This window comes from Vicugna pacos, chromosome 8 (genome assembly GCF_048564905.1).
Source record: "Vicugna pacos chromosome 8, VicPac4, whole genome shotgun sequence".
Lineage (NCBI taxonomy): Eukaryota > Metazoa > Chordata > Mammalia > Artiodactyla > Camelidae > Vicugna > Vicugna pacos.
In genome coordinates, this window is record NC_132994.1 from 14,937,544 (window position 1) to 14,960,601 (window position 23,058).

Sequence of the window (23,058 nt, forward strand, 5' to 3'; positions counted from 1 at the left end):
AAACCTAATTACCTCTCCTCCACCCGCCAAAAAAGAAGAAATTAACCATCTGAAAAGCAAAGAGAAAAAATGACTGGAAAAAAAAAAGTCAGAGTCTCAGGGACCTGTGGGACAACACCAAAAGCCCCAAAAGAAGAGGAAAGAGAAAATATTTGGAGAAATAATGGCTAAAAACTTACCAATTTTGGTGCAAGACATAAACTTACAAATTCAAGAAGCTCAGCCAACTCCAAGAAGGACTCAAATAAATACAAACCCAGAAAAATTATCTTCAAGATGTGGAAAACTAACAACAAAGAAAACATCTTTAAAGAAGCCAGAGAAAAATGACACATTATATACATACAATAATTCAAATGACTGCAGACTTATCAGAAACAGGAGGAAGAGAAACGGCATTTTAAAGTGTTGAAGAAAAACGAATGTCAACCCAGGGTTCCATAACTGGTGAAAACATCTTTCAGAAATGCAAATAAAATAAAGACATTCTCAGATGAAGGAAAACGAAGACAAGCAGTCTCCAGCAAAATGCTCTAAAAGAAATGTCAAAGGAAGTTCTTCAGGTGGAAGGGAAATGATACCTGAGGAAAACCTAAACATCAGGAATGAAAGAAGAGTTAAGAAAAAGCGTAAATATCTGGGTAACTAATAGATTATCCCTTCCCTCTTAAATTCTTTCAAATATGTATGACAGTTAAAATCAAAAGTTATAAACATTACATTAAATTATTACATAAAAAAACTTTTTTCATATAACTCAACAGCAAAAAAAATCCAAAGAATCCAATTTAAAAAAATGGGCAGAAGATCTAAATAGATTTTTTCTAAGGAAAACATACAGATGGCCAGCAGGCACATAAAAAAAGTGCTCAATATCACTAATCATCAGGGAAATGCAAATGAAAACCACAAGAAGATACCACTTCACATCTGTCAGAATGGCTATTATCAAAAAGACAAGAAATAATAAGAGCTGCTGAGGACGTGGAGAAAAGGGAACACTTGTGCACTGCTGGTGGCAGTGTAAGTTAGTGCAGCCAATGTATGGAAAATAGTATGGAGATTCCTTAAAAAATTATAAATATTAGTACTATATGAACCACTCCTAGGTATCTATCTGCAGGAAACAAAAGCACCAATTCAAAGATACATATGCACCTCTGTGCTCATTGCAACATTATTTACAATAGTCAAGATATGGAGGCAATCTAAGTGTCCATCAATGAATGAATGGATAAAGAAAGTGTGGTGTAAATGTACACAATGGAATATTACTGAGCCATTTAAAAAAGAAAGAAATCTTACCATTCGAAATAAATTGGATGGAACTTGAGGGCATTATGCCAAGCAAAGTAAGTCAGACAGGGAAAGATAAATACTGAATGATCCTACTTATATGTGGAATTAAAAAAAAAAAACTGAAATTCAGAGAACAGATTGGTGGTTGCCAGAGGTGGGGAGTAAGGAATGGGTGAAACAGGGAATGGTGGCTAAAGACACAAACTTCCCGTTATAAAATAAGTAAGTCATGGGATGTAATGTACACCATGGTGACTACAGTTAGTAATACTGTATTGCATGTTAGATTGTTAAGAGAGTAAATCTTAAAAGTTCTCATCACAAGAAAAAAATTTTTGCAACTATGTACAATGATGGGTGTTAACCAGACTTATTGTGATCATTTCACAACATATACAAATATCGAATCATTACATTGTACACCTGAAACTAATATAATGCCATATATCAATTATATCTCAATTTTTTAAATATTATGTAATACATGTATAAAGATGTAAGTGGATGTAACACAAAACAACTATAACATAAACAGAGGAAAGTAATGAGACATGATGGTAAAATTTCTACATTCCAGTTGAAGTGGTAAAATGTTCATTTTAAGTAGACTGTGAAAAGATGTATACCATAATTCCTAGAGCAGCTAATAAAAAGACTATACAAAGAGATACTGTCAAAACTCAATAGAGAAATTAAAAAAGAATAAAAATATTCTAACAATATAAAAGAAGGCAGGAAAGAAGAATAAAAAATCAGAGGGAATAGCCAACCACCTAGTAATAAAATGGTGGACAGAAATCCAAACATATTAATAATTACATTAAATGTAAATGGTCTAAATACAGAAATTAAAAGACAGATATCAGAAATTGACAATGGCTATAAGAAAAACTGACTGCTTAGATCATTACTGTTTCTCACCTAAATGTTCCTATGAAGATCCAGGAAATGTCGACCTTCACTTCTGACTCTACAAGTCACCCTTTCCAGCTCCTCCATTTGACTTTATGTTATTGGATCTTTCAAATCAGTAACATCTCTGTATTATTTACTAAGATTTCTCATCTTCCCAATTTCTCAACTGAATTTTCTCATGATTTGGAGAAACATAAATTTCCTGAGAAATCTGAGGAAGAAATTACTGTATGGAAAGATTTTTTTCCCCTATGATGTGTCCTGCACTGAGAGATATTTGTTAGTCTTCCAGTATTAGTGTGTTTCTTATTTCTTTGCATGCCCTATAGTGTTTTTTATGAAGGTAGCTGCTGTGTCATTTGGTGCATAGACATTCATTACATGTATAACTTCATTCAGAATTGTACCTTTCAACATTTATAAATGTATTTTGTCTCATTTAGTGCTTTTTGATGTGACCACCACACTGTCCGATGTCAGGATAACCCTGACTTCTTGATGTTTGCATTTTCTCACCTTTGTTTTTAGCCTTTTTGTAACATTTTGTTCTCAGTGTATTTCTTATACACAGCATAGTTTGCTTGTGCTTTGTGAAACAATCTGAAAATAATTTTATTAATAGGTGAGTTAATCTTCATTCATATTTATTGATATGACCAATTTATTTGCTTTCAATTTTGTCATGTTACAGTTACCATACATAAAAATTAAATATAAGCAAGATATGGAATAAGTAAAAATTTTAAAGACCAACAAAAATGCTCATTAGCCAAGTTTCAATTTCTTTCTGGCTCTGGGCATGTAAGTAAGGACTGTTCTGGTGACTAGCCAGACCTGCCACTATTAGTAACAACAGTAATGCTCTCATAGTTTCAAGATTATTGGTTTAAAAGATACCTCGATTTGGACACGCAGATGGAAAAACAAAGGAAGGCTGAGCCAGTACTGCCAAGGCAAACTTGGGCCCCATCTGCAACATGAAGACCCAGAAAAGTAAGTTACTCTGTAATAATCACCCCAGGTATATGAATGCACTACTTAAGGCTTAGAGTAGAATTTTTTTAACTTGGATTTTAAAATGGATGAAATGAATTGTGATTCACAGGTAAATCATAGCCAACATTTAAGAAAAAAATTGTCATGGAATCTATTAGAGTACACTATACACAGCAAGGGAAAAGTACTGCAGTATGAAATTTTGTTTCAATTCCATCAATGTATTACTTTGCTAAAGCTGCCATTACAAAGTACCAGAATGAGTGGCTTAAACAACAGAAGTTTATTTCCTCACAATTCTTGAAGCTAGAAGTCCAAGATCAAGATGTCTGGGCAGAGCTGCTTCCATTCTGAGGCATCTCTCTTTGACTTGAAGGTGGCTATCTTCTCCCACTGTCTTCACACTGGCTGTCCTCTGTGTATGTGTCCTGATCTCCTCTTCTTATAAAGCCACCAATCATACGGGATGAGGGCCCACCCTAAATACCTGATTCTAACTTAATTACCTCTTTAAAGACTTCATGTCCAAATATTGTTAAATTCAGAGATACTGGGGGTTACAACATCAACATAGGATTTTGGGGAGGACACAATTCAGCCCATAACAATATGCTTATTATGTATGTATGCATGTATGTAAGTGTGTGTGTGTGTGTGTATGTATCTCAACCAGAAAAGTTTGAAAATATCTTAGAGGACTCTGTATAGATATTTTAAATGTATTTTAATATACTGTAAGCTTAAGAGGCCTAGTCCTAATGTTACAATGGAGCCTTAGGACTCCTTCAGTCTCCAGATCTCCAGATCCTAGACAGACAGGTTAGACTTCAACAACCCCAGGGATACTCAGTGCAATCATGAGCATTCCTATGAACATGCAAGTACTCTTGCTGATGTTCTAACTCAACCATTACCTGATTGTGGGAGCCTATGACTGGGTTAACAAATTGTAACAATCCCAGCGCTTACCTCTTTTAAGATGTGCTTGGTAACTGCCTTGAGTCTTTAGCAATGACCCAGGCCCTCCGCTATAAACGCTGGGCGTGCCTGTGCCTGCTGTTAGTCTTCCATCCCCAAAACAGCCGTGGGCTGGAATGGTAAACAACTTACAAAAAGCTGCAGACTCAGAGGTGAGAAGGCTGGCTAGCCAATGATGGGTAAGATGCCCTGAGGGGGGGCAACCTAAGCCAGGCACAGCCGCCAGAGTCCAAGAAAAATCTTGTGAAGCAGCTGATTCTCATACATTCCACCCTGATAAGCTGAAAGGCTCCACATGAACATGACTCACCAAAAGGGTCTTCTGGCCTTGAGCCAAACACCAACAATAAACAAAGCCTTTGTACTCATTGTGATCCCACCCTGTCCTTCCCTAAATTCCTGCATTCCTCCTTTGACTGTACTCAATAAATATGAGAGATTTGAGAGGCTCGTGGAGTTAGCTCCCAACTCCCTCTCGCTCTCTTGACTTTTCCACAGAGTCTTGAGTAATTCATTCTGTCTCGGTGGGACTTCTGCTGGCCAGAACCCACAACTGGTGACAAACCCACACCTGATTATTTAAAAAATAATATTAATGTTTTAGGCCAAGGGTTTGTTCATTACTATAGGAGCGAGTTAATGTTTTTATGTTTTTAGAGAACATTCTTAATTATTATACTGACTTCCCAAACTGCCAAATCAAACTACAGAAACTTAAAGGATAGTGTCTCTCCCCTCTCTCTAATCTCAAAGGTCTCAAGTATCAGAAACCAGTTTAGTCGATGGCTAACTTAGATACAGCTTCAGGGCCTAAGGAAAAATATTGATGTTTTAAATTTTCTAAATTCATTAAAGGCAACAATAATCCTTTGTTTTAAAGTGTACTGTAGATACTGACAGGCATATGTAGAACAGATAAATAACATTATACTGTATAGCACAGAGAAATATATACAAGATCTTGTGGTAGCTCACAGTGAAAAAGAATGCGACAATGAAAATATGTATGTTCGTGTATAACTGAAAAATTGTGCTCTACACTGGAAATTGACAACATTGTAAACTGACTATAACTCAATAAAAATAAAAAACAGAAAACTTAAAGTGTACTGTATTACATACATCAAGCTAAAGAAATGTAACAATTAACATATTGTCCATAAAATATTTCAAATACCACTTTGTATCAGTTTTACAAACAAATACACTTTATATTTAGGCCCCCATGTCTAAGAAAATTTCTTACTAATTTAGGTTAGAAACATTCCCAAATTAGTTCTACTGAATTTTAACATATCTGATGATCGATTCTGGACCCATATACTGTCAACAGTTTGTTGAGTTGGCTCAGTAAGATAAAATAAATAATGATGTAATGAGTAGGCCATATCAGGCCACCTGGAGTCTGTAACAGTATTTGGTCATGTCAGTTTTGAAAACCATTGGAAAACAGTCCAAATACTTGTTCTGTCAGAATAACTGATTACTTTCAAAGTCAAACATATTAAAGTAAAGGCTGGTTTCACACCACTGGAAGTTTTAAATTTCCCTTCTTTGCAACTCACTGCTCTTAACCCAGTAATTTTTAGTACCCAGGGCATACCTCTACTTTTCTCAAATAAGCCACAGACTTTCATACTTCTATGTCTTTACACATTGTGAGCAGAGTCCCAAGAAGCAAAAAGCTTTCCTTGTTGTTTTCCTTTGCAGAGCTATCTTTAACCCACACCTAGCATTCTGTGAAAATCTATGATAGATTGCAAAGGTCACGTGGTATCAGCCAAGTTCACTTATATGCATCTCAGAGTAAAATATAAATCTGTCTCTTCCAGAAAGAACATATATTTTTGTTTTTTTACTATGAAATTCATAAATTTAATAGACAACACAATCATGTTTGATTTGATATAAATCAAAAATTCGAGAGACGGGGTAACAATTACACTTTAAAAATACTTTATAATTGTTCTAGCTATGAGTTCAAACTACATAAAAGTACTATCATATTAATAGCTATAGTAACAAAAAACCTGTTTTTATAATATATAGTTTAGAAAAATTAATATACACTCTTTAATATCTAAGTACAGAGGTAAAACAAATATTACAATGGAAATATAAGTACATTCACAGGACTCTTATTCATGGCTATGTCCTCTGCACCCAGAATATTACCTAGCATACAGTAGGTTCTGAATAAATATTTGTTAAATTTTAAAAGAGATAAATAACTAAAATTATCACTCTCTTTTACAAGGACAGTAACTGAAGCTAGTTAAGAAAATCTCACTTGAAATCTCACAACTGCTAATGAAAAGAATTGCAACTTGGGCTCATTTCTTCTAGACACAAAGCCTTAGAAGGTTCGTTCCATTATTTTGCATTTTCCAAAATTAGAAGGAAATCAGAACACAAAATGAAAAATTTCAAACCTATTCCTCTCTTCAATATTTTCTGTATGCCATATCTTCTGGGGCCCTATCACCCAGTTCTCAAAATCAAGTTCATCTTTCTACTCATTAAGGCACAACATGTTCTGGTTTGGTGCTGTCCTATATTACCAATGCAACAAACAGACATGGAGGCATATGGCTGTACATCTTCATTACAATGGCTTTCCCATCAGTGGGATTCCATGTTAAATGATGCATATCAGTTGCTCATATTACTGAGGGAACTCCAGAGAACTGTATGTACTGATAAAAGTTTTTGAATAATTCATTCTAGTATAATTTACACTAAAGAAAAAAGAGGAGGTTTAAGGTAACTTTCCTTCATCATCAGCCTTGTTTCTTTTTTTCCCTACAACACATTCAGCTAGGTCTTGGCCTATCAAGACAAACTTCTACAAAAGCACTTGCCCAGAAGCTCATTTTTCAGATTTAAAAGTTAATCATGCTCACCAAAACTGACTTAGATAAAACACCATCACTGTCTGAAACTGGATCTAACTGCCTTAAATGTTGAAGAGTGGTATCTTTGAGAGATTTACTTGTAGGTCACAATATCACTTAATCTTAAAGATACAGAAACCATGTAAACTCAACTGAATTATGATAGACGTATCAATTAGGGTTTACTGACATTGCACAGAGAAATACAGCAAACTAGTAAGTTGAAAAATAAAGAATTAAGTGTGATTACTTTTATTGTGTGTAGAATTTTAATTTTGATGAATAAAACATTATTATTTTAATGTTTATTATTGAAAATTTCTAAGAAAATTTGAAACACAACTCATCAGAATCAGAAGGTATCTTTGAAGATCATAAACATTAAATTAGATAAGCATCTGTAATGAAGGCAAAGATAAGCGCCTGAAAAGTAGTTTGAACTGTGAACAGGAAGATACTGAACCTCCTAAGTGTGAGGCAGAAATGCTTCTCCAAATGCTATGATGATATCCTACCTGGAATGATGCAAACTTGAGTATACAAATAGTAAGAACCATACATGAATTACTACCAATAAAGAAAGACCCTATTTCTCTAAGGTTTTCAAAATTCTCTATTTTTTTAATTCAGATCACATCTACTGTTAACTTTGATATTTACTAAGACTGAGTACCTCCCAAAGGTTATCCAGAAAATAATTAAAATTTCATGGGATGGTCAGGTTTAAACCAAATTCCAACTTTTCTTCCATTATACAATACAAGGGTTTATGGAGTTAGCTGAACTTCAGATTTCAATGTGAGTCAGGAAATTACACTAAGGAGGATAAATGTCTTAGAACAATGCCCAAACTACCATTTGAAAAGCTACCTGCTTCAAAAGCGGAGTACTGCTTGGAAAACAAAGAAATTTTTTAAAAATATGGTTCATTCTTAAATTAAACATTTATTTAATGTCCGCTGAGCAAAATTCCGTACTAAGGATTATGATCCCCACCCTATGACAATCAAAATCAACTAAGAAAAAAAAAATACAATACAGTAAATATAGAATAACATGATACAACTGATTACACAAAAAAGAGGTGTTCAGTAATGCTAATAGGACCGATAATTAGGAAAGTCTTCCCCCAGGAGATCATTATTAAATCAATTAATGACATTTTAATTGTAGGAATTCACAGAGGTAAAAGGAAAGTATTAAGAGATTCAGCAAATATATTTTAACTGGAAGGCTAAGGTGGTGAACTAATGAGATAAATTTGGAGAAGACAGTAAACCTAATTAGCAGATTGATTTTACATTCAACATAACAGGAAACGACATCCTAAAAACACTTGGATAACAGAAGAGTAACAGGAAGAAAACACTAATTGATGAAGATACTTCTCTCATACCCACATGTAAGACAGACTAGAATACTGAAAACCAGAAAAGCTGTTACAATTACCCAAAAGGTGAGGCAATGAAGATGGGTGGGACTGTAACTGAAGAAGGCTTCGGGTAGCCAGGTGACAGACTGGACTGTTTTAGGGCATAAGATCTACTAATGATTTCTTTGCAGCCAAGGTTATCACAAAAATCAGTAAAAATTCCTGGGCTACTGGAAAATTTAAAGGCCCAGAGGTCTTCAGAATAGAGCCAATCAAGGTCCCACTGCTATGGTTTCAATGGTACAAATGAGGACATCCTGTTACTTCCATGACGTACCACACAACCATCTCAGAACTAACAAGAGTAAAGTTTATTCCAGTGATCACTCCCAAGTTGGTGAACCAGATTTTAAATCCAGTTTGACACTATGCAGACAGTAAAGTTCAATTACAAATTCAAAAAACATGTTCTTAACATGTTACTGATTCACCTTAATGTCCTTGATGGAAGATCTCTGTGATATTATTACTCTTAAGTAGAAATTAATCCTTACTCATGAATGGGAGTTAAAAGGATTTCAATATCATAAATTCTTGATGTAGACAGTAATGGCATAATTGCTTTTGCTCAGGGACTGCCTATTTCATCTAACCACTTGAAACAGACATTCTTGCCCCTGACTTGAGGAAATTCAAACAGGTTATACCACTCACGTGGTTCTTCTTAAGTGGCAACCCATTATTTGGTCATAAATTACAGCAGGCAGGTACACAAAAAAGTCATAAATTGTTTTGTCACATCAGATTTTCCCTTTTTCCTACTGAAAATAGGCCCCAATCTGCAGAATAATAAAAAGGAGTAAAGAAAATCAAACTAGCAATTAAATTCATTTTGAAGAAAAAAATATTTAAAATTTCATAATGCTTTATGACCACAAAAAGTAAATAATCACAGAAAGGTAAAAATTGCCTGTCGCCACAAAAATCAAGAAGAACTCGCAGTAGCTATAATTTATACAATAAAACAAATCACAAGTCTTCAAGTCATTAATAATGATCAACAAATCACTGGCACCATGGTGGGGGAGGCCGGTGCTGAGGTCTAGTTCTTAATGCAAAAAGGTATCTAGTAAAGAGACCCAAAGCAACTCAACAGGCCTCTGTGCTGACTGATGGCATTTTCCATGTACTCAATAAAAAGGAATCGTCAGAAGCACACACTTACACAAAAGGGACAGTCAATCCAGAGACAAACCTGGCTATAAAATAAGTGTGACTACTAAGTATCTAGAGAAGCAAATTTATCAATTCCGAAGTGTTTTTCAATGGAAAGAACTCTTAGGTATACCTACACTACATTATCAGTGAAGAAAAACGAAATGTTACCAGGATCTGAAGAAGGGCCTGTTGAACAGTGCACTAAAATTCCCCTTTTAATAAAAAGAGGTCTATTTAAAAAAAAAATTAATTTCCCAAAGGCCAGATTCAAAAATAAAATAGTAACGGCTTCATCCACAGAGCCATATCTGGGACAGGGATTTTGCACCAGGACATGCGGTGCCCAAGGCAGAAGCCACCCACCACGAATTCCCAGCCTCTTAACCTCCAGAAACCAAGAGGCCCCACTTCTAGGTTGTCCATGGGATCCAAGACTCTGAACACGTTTCTGTCCAGGCTGGACCAGGAGGGCCACCTCTCTCCACAGCAGCCTCCTATGGTGGCCACACTGAGTGGACCCAGTACGTGGGAGGCACATTGAGGCTGAGCGGGCAGGCCACCTGCTACCTTCACAAAAAACATTCCATTCATGCGCTTTGCTGACCCTACTTTCCTTAGCTTGGCTCTTGCCTTGGAGAAGAGAAGCCGCGAAGCGTTTAAACAAGTTCCCTCTCCTCGGTTCCCCAAACGGGATGCCAAGGCACAGCACCGCCCTCCCATCGCGCTGCCGGGTACCGACGCGCCCGGCCCGCACCGAGGCTCGGGGGGCGCCCCGGAGGCCGCCGCGCTCGCCCGGCTGCTGGCGGGGCAGCGTCCCGGGAGGGCGGGAGTGCCTGCCTGCCGGTGACCGTGACCGGGGTTGGGGGTGGGGTTGGTGCGGGCGGGCTTACCTTGTTGAGGTGGGGGCTCCGCGTCACGGCGTAGCCGCGCAGCTGGGTATAGCGGCGGCGGGGGGCTTGGGGCTCCATGGCGGGCGGCGCGTGGGGACGGCGGGGTCGCGTCAGGCCGGGCCGCGCAGCGGATGCTTTCGGGGCGCCTGAGCTGAGTGCGCCGGCGGCGGCGCGGGGAAAGGGCCGGCGGCCGGGGGCGGGCGTGAGTGGCGAGAGGGGGTGGACGCGGCGGGAGGAGCCGGCAAGAAGCCGGTGTCCCCGGCCGGGCGGCCTGCGAGAAGCGCTGAGTCATGGTAGGAGATCCGGCGAGTGGTGAGCAAGGAGGAGGAGGTGGAGGAGGAGGAAGAGCGAGGCCGGGGCGACACCGTTCCCTTACACGCCTCGCCATCGGTTTACAATCACAGCTGGCCCAGCCCCTCCCTGGGACGTGGCTCGGTATTGTGCACGCAGTTCTCTTTGCTCCGGAGACCCAAATGGGGAGCAAGGTCAGGCTCCCCCGCCCAGCCCGCAGGCACCATCATCCCTGGCCAAGGTGGCCCCTCAGCCCCACCCGCAGGGAGGTAGAGGGTGGGAAACGGAGAGCTTAGGGCAGAGGGGCTGAGGCACAGAGGGGGACCTGGGGGATGTTTGCAGTAGACCTCAACTGACTGATGAGAGTCAGACTTCATCTCGCCTTTCCTATCAGTTCTTCAAAACGCTCTATCCACTGCCCTGGATGCCAGCCAGGTCCGGGGGCCTGAGGAAACCAACCTTGACCCAGAAAGCCCAGGCCCGTGAAGAATTGGGGAAAAGGCAAGAGAGGAGAGTGCGGGCCTCAGGGCCACGGATCCGCAGGAATCCCTGTAGATCATCCATGGGAATTTTATTTTAACACCCCCTGAAAGACAGGGCCCAATGAACAGCCACATTTATTTTGTATATGTTAACAGTTCTAGAAGCCGGGGTGTTGAAGAATCTCTCTCCCTCTCTCTAATGATGGTTAATTCAATCTTTAAAAGCTTCAATTTCTTCTTTGGTAAAACGAAAAGCTCAGAATAAATGATCTCCTAGTTCTGAAATTCTGTTATTATTGATATTTATACTTAAAGTTTCAAGGAATGGAGGAGCAGTCATATCCCAGCCAGCAGGGCTTTCTGTGCCCCAGCTTCCTTTGCAGGCAATAGGATGGCTAGTTTCTGCCTTCTTCCTACCTAATATTAGAAAAAATAGTGCTTGGAATTGAGGACTTGATTTGATATATCCATAAACTAGACACATTCAGTACAGTGTTTTATTTCTAATTATATTACTTTTCCTTATCAGAAATATTTACTACATTCTTGTTTTTTAGCCACACCTATATCCAGAAGCCCCTTAGTCCTGGTCTTTAAATTACCTAGAATTAGTTCTTTTAATAGAGAACACTGTATTTGCATTAGAGTTCTTTAAAGAGTCCTTGCATGTAAGTAACACTTTTCACTGTGAATTCTATAATCCATAAATAATTAACCCCACAACATCCGAGAAGGTATACTTTACAAAACTCACACTTTTGAATTAACTGAGGCACATTACAATTAAGAGTGTTTTATCCGAGACAAAAACAGTTTTAACAGGCCTAGAAACAAAACACAAGATGCTGAAGAAGAAACAAAAATGTTAGTACAACAGAACCTTATTATAATACAGCTCTTATTATGTGAATTCAGACATATTATTTGTCTATTCCTGTTTCTGTCATAAAATATTTATAGATAGAAAAGCTGATGTAAATACAGGGAGTAGCCTAAAAAGAGTGTGTGGGCTCTTCCCTCAAGCCATCATTACAAAGAGACTATAAGATCCTGCCAATGTAGGTAAAGTTCACATCTCTCTTCCATATGGTTACTTCTCAAGAAAAGAGCTCCAGTCCTCTTGAATGACAGGATGAGGCCTAGCTGGGGAAGCCTATTTTGTATATTCGGGTGCAGCTCCAAGAGTGCTGGAAAGAACCTATTTTCCCCACATAAATGTTAGTGAGAACACCAGCTTTTTCAATCCTTTTTAAAGGTTTGTGAGGTTAGGTTTTACTGCAAAAAACCAAAAACGTGTAAGAACAAATACACTGGAAAACAACTTTTGAGGAGGGTAGGGATATAGCTCAGTGGTGAAAAAAAGGTATGCTTAGCATGCATGAAGTCCTTGGTTCAACCCCCATTACCTCTGTTTAAAAAAAAAAAATAGAAAAAAAACTTTTGCTATAATTTTCCTTGTAAGAAACTACAGTCTTACAATCATTCTACACACAGTGGATGTTAAGAATGGGTGTGACAAAACGAAGGAACCAGGATCTGTAGATTTCTGTCACACAGTAAGAATACTCTATCAAAATAAGTTTTTCTTCCCAAGTTTAATGCACAATTAGCTTTAATAATATTAAAATATGATTTTAGCATTCCTATCTAATGTCATTGAGATTTCAAGCAGAGAAAATTCAGGAAATACCTCATAGCACATATAACATTTCAAATTTAACTTTCATGAGAAGAATGATGATCTAAATAGAAAAAAGATGTAGCTATGTGATGGTTTGTGGTATGAAGTAAATGATCCTGTATTTCTTCACACAAAAACACATTACTGCTATGGAAAACAAGTTTCAATTTTTTTTAAGTTGAAAAATCTTACTATGCCTGGTTCTTCGTACGTTTCTGTATGAAGGAAAGACCTTTGACTTCTGGGGTTCTAATTTGAGAATTCCAGTGTTCAGTACAGTAGAGAGGAGAAAGTTTGTAAGAGTGGCCAACCTAAAAGTTCAGAATCAAAATCTGAATCCTTGGAGTGGCCAGCCCCAGGGTAATTGCCAACCTTGAAGAGTTGACTTTCCCCCTGCACATTGCAGTGAGGATATAGCTTAAATAAGCGCTAGTGTGGTAGAGGCCCAAACTTTACCTCTACCACCTTAGGTTGTCAGCCAGGACTCTAACAAGATGACATGTTAACAAAAGAAAAACATGTATTAACGCATGCAGTACACATCACGCAGGAGAAACCTAAGATGAAGAATGGCTCAAAGCACAGCTTAGAACTGCAGTGTATGAAGCATCTTCAACAAAGAGCAATACATTTGTAGAGAAATGACAGGACAAAGGTAGAAGCTTTAAGCATCTAAGGGTGGCAAACCACAGAAAGATAAATACATGGCAAGGAATGGAATGAGGTTTATTTGCAGATTCCTTTGGTCCTCAGAGATATGTGTTCTGGGGTGACATATCCTGGCTTTATACCTGACTTTTAATAAGTCTGATGAACCAAACTATAAGTTACTGGTACTTGAGTATTGTAGTAACAGGTGAAATGGGTATGAGTCATTTCATTAGAATGCTTTAAAGAGATGTACCCTTATTTTATTGTATTCTTTAAGCAAAAGTTTATGCCAAAGCCCTATCCTCTAGGGGACCCTACAGAATGTCTAGAGCTTTATAAAGCATAATTTTTTTAAGAAAGCAATATTCCTCTTTATTAACCCTTAAAAGCATTAGCCCTACTATTAGGAACAGTGTAATACCACAATTCTTAGTTTGTGTCAGTCATTAAGTACGTGAATACATATGATGAAACACAGTTACTGCATGGTGACTTAGTCTACGGATTTATTCCAAAATTACTAAGTCTTGACATGCATGAATCATTTATATCTTAACTGTTCATTTATAACTGAACAAATTTGCATTAAGCATACTAATAATTTTCAAATGATGTAATGAAAAATGCTGCTTGCAGTATTTTTATTTGGCAAAATTGCACTTGGGAAAAAGAAGCTAGCTATTTCACTTATTTCAGTATTAGTATATTCTGGATCATATTCTACAGAGATAGAAATTTAAAAGATCACAAATTTCCTACAAGGAGGTATTATTTAGTCTATGTCATTGGTATGTATTTGCAAAACATTTTAAGACTGCAAACATTAGAAGTTTCAAGATGGGGCACTGGAAAAGGTTTACGCTCTACTACACTGACGCAGGGTACTTCTCCAGAAGCCTTCATTATGATGTCAATCAAGTGGAGGTGGGAATTTTCAATGAACTTGATATTCACCGTTCCCTGGTGACATGAACTGTGCATCTTGCTTTCATAGGTTTTTAAGATGACATTGACTGGAGTTACCAGTGTTTCTAGCTTTTCTGCATAGGAGAACCAACTATTAGGGCAACTTAAGGATAGTAATCTCCATGGCACTGGAGAATAGAAATATCTCCGTTAGCACCACTGATCGGCCCCCCTGGAATCAGAGCCCCCATTGGAAGTCAGCGACTGTACCTAGTAAAGCCTGCCAGTTTCTGCTGTGTGGTAACAGCAATGCATAAAGCTCCTTCCTGAAAAAAACCTCCCAAAATAATAGTGTTAAAAGGAACAATGTTCACCTCTGCTTTATCAACATTTTTACATTTTCTGATGCTTGTTTAATTCCAGGTTTATCCTCTTGTGAACTTGGCCAAAGCCCAGTAATACCAAACCAAGAACGCGTAGCGATGTTCACACTTACTGTATCAGGCATTAACTGACACGAGAGGGTAAAGATATTTGATACGTGAATTTCTGGTACCTGTAAAGGCCTCTTGCACATCCATGGCCTGTGTCCCCCAGTCCATGAAGGAAAATCACGGCAGCGGTGGCCTTTCCCGGGCGAGCAGGGCCGGACCCCGGGCGGACATGTTGGAAGCTGAGAAGAGGGTGTGGATTAGGCCAGTGCTTTTCAGTCTTTATCCCGTATTAGAATCACCTGGAGAGCTGCAAAAACACTCTGGGTTGGGCCAAAGTTGTTGATTTAATCGGTCTGGGTTATAGCTTTCGCACCAGGAGTTTTTGCAGCAAGGCCCCCCAGATGATTCTAATTTACAGCCAAATTAGAATTCTGGACCAACAGTCTAGAATAATGGTTCTCACACTTTTGCTTGCATCAGAATCAGTGGGAAGGCTTGTTGAAGCAGGCCCCACCCCCAGAGTCTCAGATTCTTTAAGTCTTAGGTGGAGCTCCGCAATTTGCAGTTCTAATAAGTTCTCAGGTGAGGCTATTGATGATGGCGCCATGACCGCATTTTGAGAAATGCTGCTCTAGAGAGGCGCTATCCAACTAAAATGGAATGTGAGCCATGTGTATAAAGTTTTCCAAGGAGCCACATTTTTTAAAAACTAAAAAGAAACAGGTGAAACTTATTTTGATAATGTCTTTAACCTAATTATATCCACAACATTAGTATGCCTGTATGTTGTCAATATAAAAATTATTAATCAGATGTTTTACCTTTTTCTTTTGTACTAAATCTTTGAACACTAACGTGTATTTTAGAACACTAATGTGTATTTTATACACACAGCACATTTCAATTTTGACACAAAATTTTTATCAGAAGTACTTGTTCTGTATTTAGATTTTATAAAATTTACAGCTGAAATAGGAGATTTGTATACCCGAGTTGTTGCCAACATACTTAAAAGTTCGTTAATAACTAAACTGAGTTTTATATTTAAATTAAAGTCGAATAAATTTCTTTTCCTACTTGAAAAATTTAAGACTGTGTGATCTGCTAAAGGTTGATCGTTGATATTATCTACCTGTTTCTACCTGTTTGTATAGGCAATTTCCATATTGTTAATGGACTGTGTTCCTAACATTCATATGTAAGTCAATGATTTAGAAATGAGGTTGCATTTTTTCATATAAATAATTCAAAAATGTTTCCAGGGTAGCATTTAAAGCATTAACACATAATGGCTGAAATACTGTGCAAAGAATAAAATACTTCCCTGAAGTTTTTAAAAAAAAATGTTTCTGGATAAAATGTCTGACAAGTTCCAGTTCAGTATTCCATGAGTAGAATTGTTCTGTATGCCCTTAGAAAATGAAAGAGCAATATAAAGAATATTTCCCAGTAGGTACGAATTACTTCACTTGCTTTAAAAGGCAGAATCAACTACAGTCACATTTGGCTTTAAATTACAATTGTTTTCACCTCACTGCATAAATAAAGGACATTCATACAACCTGTGCATTAAAAAAAAATCACAGGAATATTTCCAAATGCAAAATATAGTTCAGAATTACTATACTAGAAACAAAAATAAGAATGAGTTGTATATTTAAGTCCTCTGCTCAAATTCTCCAGTGGCTTCCATCTCACTCATAGTAGAAGTCAAAGTCATTAAATGACCTACGAGGTCCGGTACTATCTGCCCCTGTCCCCTTAGCTCTGTGGCTTTGTTATCTTTATCTTACTCTCCTCTCTCACTCTGTTCCAACAGCCTCTAACTGTCTTACTTTTCTCCAAATAGGTAGGCACATTCCTGCTTCGTGCCTTTGCTCTTGCTGTTCCCTCTAACTGGAAAGCTCTTCCGCCAAATGTCTGCATGGCTTCCTCAACCCGTCCAAGCCTTTGCCCAAATGTCTTTTTTTCAACTGGAGCTTTCACCGAGCGTTCCACGGAAGGCAGCAATCACTGTTCTTCCTTCTCCTACCTTCCTTACCTCTGTCCTTCTTCTTTACTTAATTTTTCTCTGTGTAACTTTTCACATTTAAATATAATATACAGGGTAAGTCAATAAAGTATCCATTCATGAATAGCATGTGTTGTATTACTTAAAGCCTAAAATTACATCTATTGTGAAAAAGATCAGGTTCAATGATTTTTGTGATTTGATTTCACTGAATTAAAGTTTTAATGCTTCCTGAAATTTTCTTTTTATCAGTTAATCTAGATAAAAACCAACTCTCACCATTCTTATGAATAAATCTACATCATTGCTTCCAAGTCCTTTTTAGTATAGCAACTCTGCCATTTATTGGTGTGACTTTTTTACATTCTATATATTTAAACTAAAACAACAAACAAAAACACTTAGGTAGTTTAGATAGAAATGAGCACTGGGCAGGGGGAAAGGAAGGGGAAAGGAACAATCCAGAACACAAAGAACCTGAGCTGTCAATTAACCAGAGCGCAAGGAACCTGAGTTGTCAATCAATCAATCAATCAATCAATCACAAATCAAGGATATAAAAACAGGAAAAACGAGGGAACTGCGCCATTTTTCCTCTCTTGGATTGGCCCACTCCCAGTTCTCGGGAGTGCACTATCTTTTACTTCACTAATAAAAATCTCGCTTAGATCACGCTTCCTGTCTCTCATCAAAAATCTTTTTTTCAGGTGATTAAGAACTGAGGTAATCCTTATTTCCCTTTTCCCGGTAACAACTTCACCCATTTCTCCCACCTCCCAACCCACCACCTCTGACAACCACCAATCTGCTCTTTGAACCTATGAGCTTGGTTTTATTTATTTATGGATTCGACATATAAGAGAGATCATACATTATTGTATGATTGTCTTTTGTGTCTGACTTATTTCACTTAGCATAACCACCTCAAAGTCCACCCAGGTTGTTGCAAATGGCAAGATTTCCTTTGTGGTTTTTTTGCCTGAATAGTATTCCATCATTTGTGTGGGGTCCACGGATATCTGGCGGATTCCTGCTCCAAGGCCCTTCAAGCATCCAGTTGCTGCTTTAAAGATACTAAAGAACATTCATTTCTTAATACCTACCTGCCTTAGCTGAACTAACTACTCCAGACAATGATCAACTTTATAATGACCAGAAGCCAAGCCACCAATGACCAGTCACAACCCCCTATCCAAATCCCTAGCCCTACCCTTTCATAAACCCCCCATTCCCTGCTACCTCAGCATCAACCAGAGAATTGTGCACAAGCCAGTCACGCACCTGCAACCCCCTTTGTCCCCACTGTCACGTAAGCACAAGGAGTTAAAGGTTACCCTCCCTTATAGAAGACCTCAGCGACCAACCCTTGGGGCTCACAGACATCTCTCATCTGTGGCCCACTGCAGCCTATAGCAGCAGTATCTAATAAACTTTTACTATCTTCCTCCTTTGTCTCTGGTAAATTCTTTTACTGCCTGCACACCAGCCCACTGAATTCCACAACAGTACGTACATACAACACTTTATCCTTTCATCCACTGATGGACACTTAAGTTGTTTCCGTATCTTGGCTATTGTAAATAATGCCACAGTGAACATGGGGTGCATATATCCTTTTGAGTTAGTGTTTTGTGTTCTTTGGATAAATATCCAGAAATGGAATTGCAGGATCATATAGTAGTTCTATTTTTCATTTTTTGAGGCCCCTCCATGCTATTTTCCTTAGTGGCTGCACCTACCAGCTGTACATGAGGATTTTCTTTTTCCACAGCCTCACCAACACTTGTTATTTCTTGAGTTTTTGATAATAGCCATTCTGACATGTGTAAAGTGATACCTTATTGTGGTTTGGGTTTGCATTTCTCTAATGGCTAAGTTGTACAGCATCTTTTCACGTATATGTTGGCCACCTGTATGTCTAAGAACATTGAATTGAATGCCTCCTTTGCACCGGCCATATTTCAAGCACTTCATGGCTGCATGTGGTGAGTGGCTATCAAATTAGAGAGCACAGATCTAGCTCAGTGCATTCGGGTCCTTAATTAAATGTTTTAAGTAGTTGAGAAGGCTAAACACACACACCTGTATTTTTGTGATATTCGTGCAGGAGTTGTTACATTACTTTCAGAGTAACTCCAGTTCTACTACCTAGACTATCTTTGACTTATGTAGCTATTTATAGCTTTAAATGCTGCGTAGCATCTTGATTTCCTTTACAATAGACTTATTCCTTTCCTCCTTCTGGTCACGTTCATTGTTTAATTCTTCAAACTATTTTATTAACCTTTACAATGTCTCAATTGATGACATGGTATAGAGAATAAAACTCTAAAATATTCATGTAACCAAGCAGGACCCTGTGGGGCCATCCCCAGGACAGACCCCTCCCCCATATCCTCGGCCAGTAGCCCCTCTCTGAAGTAATCAGATAATAGTATCTCATGTATATTTCCTGAGATTTTCAGATGCTAAAAAGTACCACCAAAGGGAAGAAATGAACTTGTTGATTTTCAAGAGCATGTGGTCCCCAGACTTCCTGGCACCTAAGGGTTGTTAGTGTTGATCGCCCTGTTATCTCAGCATCAACCAATCAGAGACTTGTGCACAAGCTGATCCTATACCCTGAGACCCCCACCCTTACCTGGCCTTTAAATACGCTTTGCCAGGAGTTCAGGGTTTTCTTGGGCATGAGCTTTTCATTCTGCTTGCTCAGCCCTGCAATAAAGCTTTCTCTGTTCCAAACTCCGACGTTTCTGTTTCTTTGGCCTCACAGTGCATTGGGCGCACGAATTTGCATTTGGCAACATTAAGACTGTATTTAAAACAAACCTCTAGAATTCAGATGTCCAAATAAATATCTTCAAAATAGTCACACTGAGAAATTTTGCACATACTCCCGATAGCTGCCATCATTTGAAATGTTTTTTTGAATTGTTCTTTTTGAATTATTTATCCTCTCTGGGTAAGCACTCAGCCATTTAAGAATGTATTAATTTCACATCTACAGGTACCAGGGATTTAGAACTTCAGCATATCAGTTTAATCTGAACAAGTGTGAAGTCTAGAATCAGACTGGCCATATTTGAATCTTGTCCTACCAGTTTCTAGCTCTGTGACTTTGGGACACTTATTCTGTCTGGGCCTCAGTTTCCTTATCTGAAAAACGGGGCTGATAATAGTACCTACCTCTTAGCATTGTCATAGGGGTTAAATCAGTAGTAATTTGTGTATTTATTTATTCAATAAATATTTATGGATCACCTTCTACATGCCAGGACCTGATCTAGGCCCTGGAAGAACAGTAGTGAATAATACAAAGTCTCTGGCCTCTAAAAATTACATTCCACTGGGACAATAAACAAGCTATATGGGTGCAAGCTATCTACATCATATCATAGCTTACTGTAAAATGTAAAGTACTTAAAACAGTGCCTGTCACATAGTAAGCACTCAACTGTCATCCCTTTCCTTCAAGATCTAGATCAAACATCATTTCATGAAGCCATCCCCGATTCCCTCACAGAGTTATGGATCCCTAAACTTATTCAAGAGGTTTTTTGGACACTTATATATGCTAAGCCTCAAGCCAGGCACTAGTATACAGACATAGGCTTATGAGGAGAAACAGCCAACATACAAGTGAAGAAGTTGATAATTACAAACTCTGCAGAGTGGAAGGAATCAACATGCACTTCAGCAATCAGTAATATGAAGACTCGTTTTAAAATATTTATACTGTTTTTAAATTGTATATTTTCAGAATACTTGCATTGCTTTGTCTTTAAGTACTTGGAAATATCTCTAAATAATAGCTGCATTTTTTTCAGGTGTAACTAAATATAGCTTCTATCAGGCGTCACTTACACGGTGATAGCAGTTTGTCCACACTGAGGATATTCCTAGAAATATACCATCAGCTTTGAAGGGGAAAACATTCATTTAGGCCAGTAATAGCTAATGCATTTGTCCAAGAGGCAGCAAGAGTAGTGGTTTAGATATAGAGTCTGGAGCCACACTTCCGGGGCTCCTCTTCCAGCTTTGCCACCTCCAGCTTCTGTGCCTCTCTTAAGTTACTTACCTCCCCTCGTCTCCTCAGATGATTTATCCCCACGAGTAATAAGCACTATATGAATATTTATCAAATGAGAACAACCCAGATGAATAAGTCAGGCACACTACTCTATATACTTAGTTCGAACTTTTAAAAAGAAAATACCACCCACCCCTATCACTGGAAGAAACTAAAGTGTCCCAGGAATATAATTTTTAGTTAATTTAGGCAACTAGAGTTTGGGCATTAGAAAGCAGAATTAAGTGACTTGACCAGTGCTGAGTATTCATTTTGAAGGGTTATCTAATGTACTAGATTCTTCTGTTTGTATTCTTTACTCTCATAGCAAAATAAATATGATTTGAAATCACTTGTTTTTGTTGAAATTCCATTTTTTAAATGTGGAGAGGAAGACTCTTGAAAATACAGCTGAATCCATGGAAGTTTTTTTGGTTGGTTTATCTTTCCAAGATAGCACAGCAATACAGCTTCCACAATACATCATTTATCGATCTAGGTCCACTCTCTCTGAGTTGCATGTTACAGCTAACCATTCTCATTGTCCATTGTACCTATTCCAGTCCAAACCTCTCTCCTAGACTGAGGAGCAGTAGAGCTATTCAGATTCTACAGGAAGCAGGGAGATTGTGTTACGAGAAATTTGGGGAAGCTTGTAGGGTATTCCAGTTGTCCATTAGTATTTAGTGGCTTCAAGCAGTAACAACCATTTCATTATCTTTCATGGGCGTAGCTGGGCAGTATTGGCTCAGCATCTCTCAACGTGGCTGCAGATAAACAGTGGCTGGGATTGTTCTTACAGTAGCTGGCGGCTGTCTGGGCATCCCTCTCTCCCTCTCTCCTTCTCTGTTCAGTACCCTCAGGCTCTCTCCATGGGGTCTTTCATTGTGGGCTAATTGAGTTCCTCAGAGCATGGCAGCCTCAGGGCAGTCAGACTCCTTACTTGAAGGCTGAAGTCTTCCAGGACAAGTATTCCAGGGAGCAGGGTAGAAAAAGTGCTTTTCCTTTTGATTACCTAGCCTTGGAAGACCCAAAAGCCTGTCTCAGTGGGAGGCGTGCCAAAGCCACACTGTAAGAAGAGCTTGTGTGCTGGGAGGTATGTTGCAGCTATTTGGAAAATACAGCCTACTACATGGGAGTGTGAAGAGATCTATTAAACTATTTATTCCCACCACTTTTTTTAGATCACCAGTTCACCTAAAATATGCATTGTGTGGAAGACTTGACACAGACAAGGTTTTGACACCAATATAAAATGTGCCTAAGTAAACAAATGGAGGAAAACTTATTCCAGAAAAGCAACATCAGGGGTACATCATAACTGAGTGTAGATACAGACCCTAACTGTTACTACATTTTCAGTGTATCAGATTTTGGAGTCACTGAGGATGATTCTGAAAACAAAGAGATTTCAAAGTGCTTTCTCAATTGTTTTCAATGTGGTTTAACACAGTCTAGTTTCTTCTAATTCTTTGAAAGATGGCAATTTGTAGAAAATATACATATATTAGTGCCAGAATATTAAATTAGCCATAATAAATTATTCTCCAATATCTCAATTATCTTAAATAGTTAGGAGGTTACTAAATTAGGCTAGTTTCATAGACTGTTAACAAGGAGCAGTGAAAGAATTAAATATTAGATACCAAAGGCATTTGGGCCAATTGGAACAGTGTGTTGGTTTAGCTGTAGTAAGAATACAATATTAAAAGTAACACTGAACACTAAATACTGCATAGGTAGAGGTTTTTTCCTTTAGTTTGGAAAAATATGCTCCAAAACTGTTGATGGTTTGTTTCATTTTATAGTTCTGTAATGTTGGAAGTTTGTGTAAAGCAAATACATTACTTTTTCACTTACGGAAAAAAAAACTTTAAAATTTGGAACATATCCAGAGGATGTATATAATTAAAGCAATACACTGTAAAACGTGAGCAATCTCAAGTTTTTCCTTTGTTCCAAAGGTAATTT

General features: G+C 38.2%; 1 protein-coding gene and 1 pseudogene across 1 annotated transcript in view; both read right to left on the reverse strand.

Annotated features, from left to right (window-relative positions):
• The window catches only part of ME1 (malic enzyme 1), a 179,829-nt gene extending 168,993 nt beyond the window's left edge, over positions 1 to 10,836 (reverse strand). Inside the window, exon 1 of the mRNA XM_072965568.1 lies at positions 10,563 to 10,836. Coding sequence (XP_072821669.1) covers positions 10,563 to 10,640 — 78 coding nt within the window. The 5' untranslated portion in view covers positions 10,641 to 10,836. The remainder of the gene's footprint in view (positions 1 to 10,562) is intronic.
• Positions 10,837 to 11,261: 425 nt separating this feature from the next.
• Positions 11,262 to 20,214, reverse strand: LOC140697955 (acyl-protein thioesterase 1-like; annotated as a pseudogene).
• Positions 20,215 to 23,058: the final 2,844 nt, after the last annotated feature.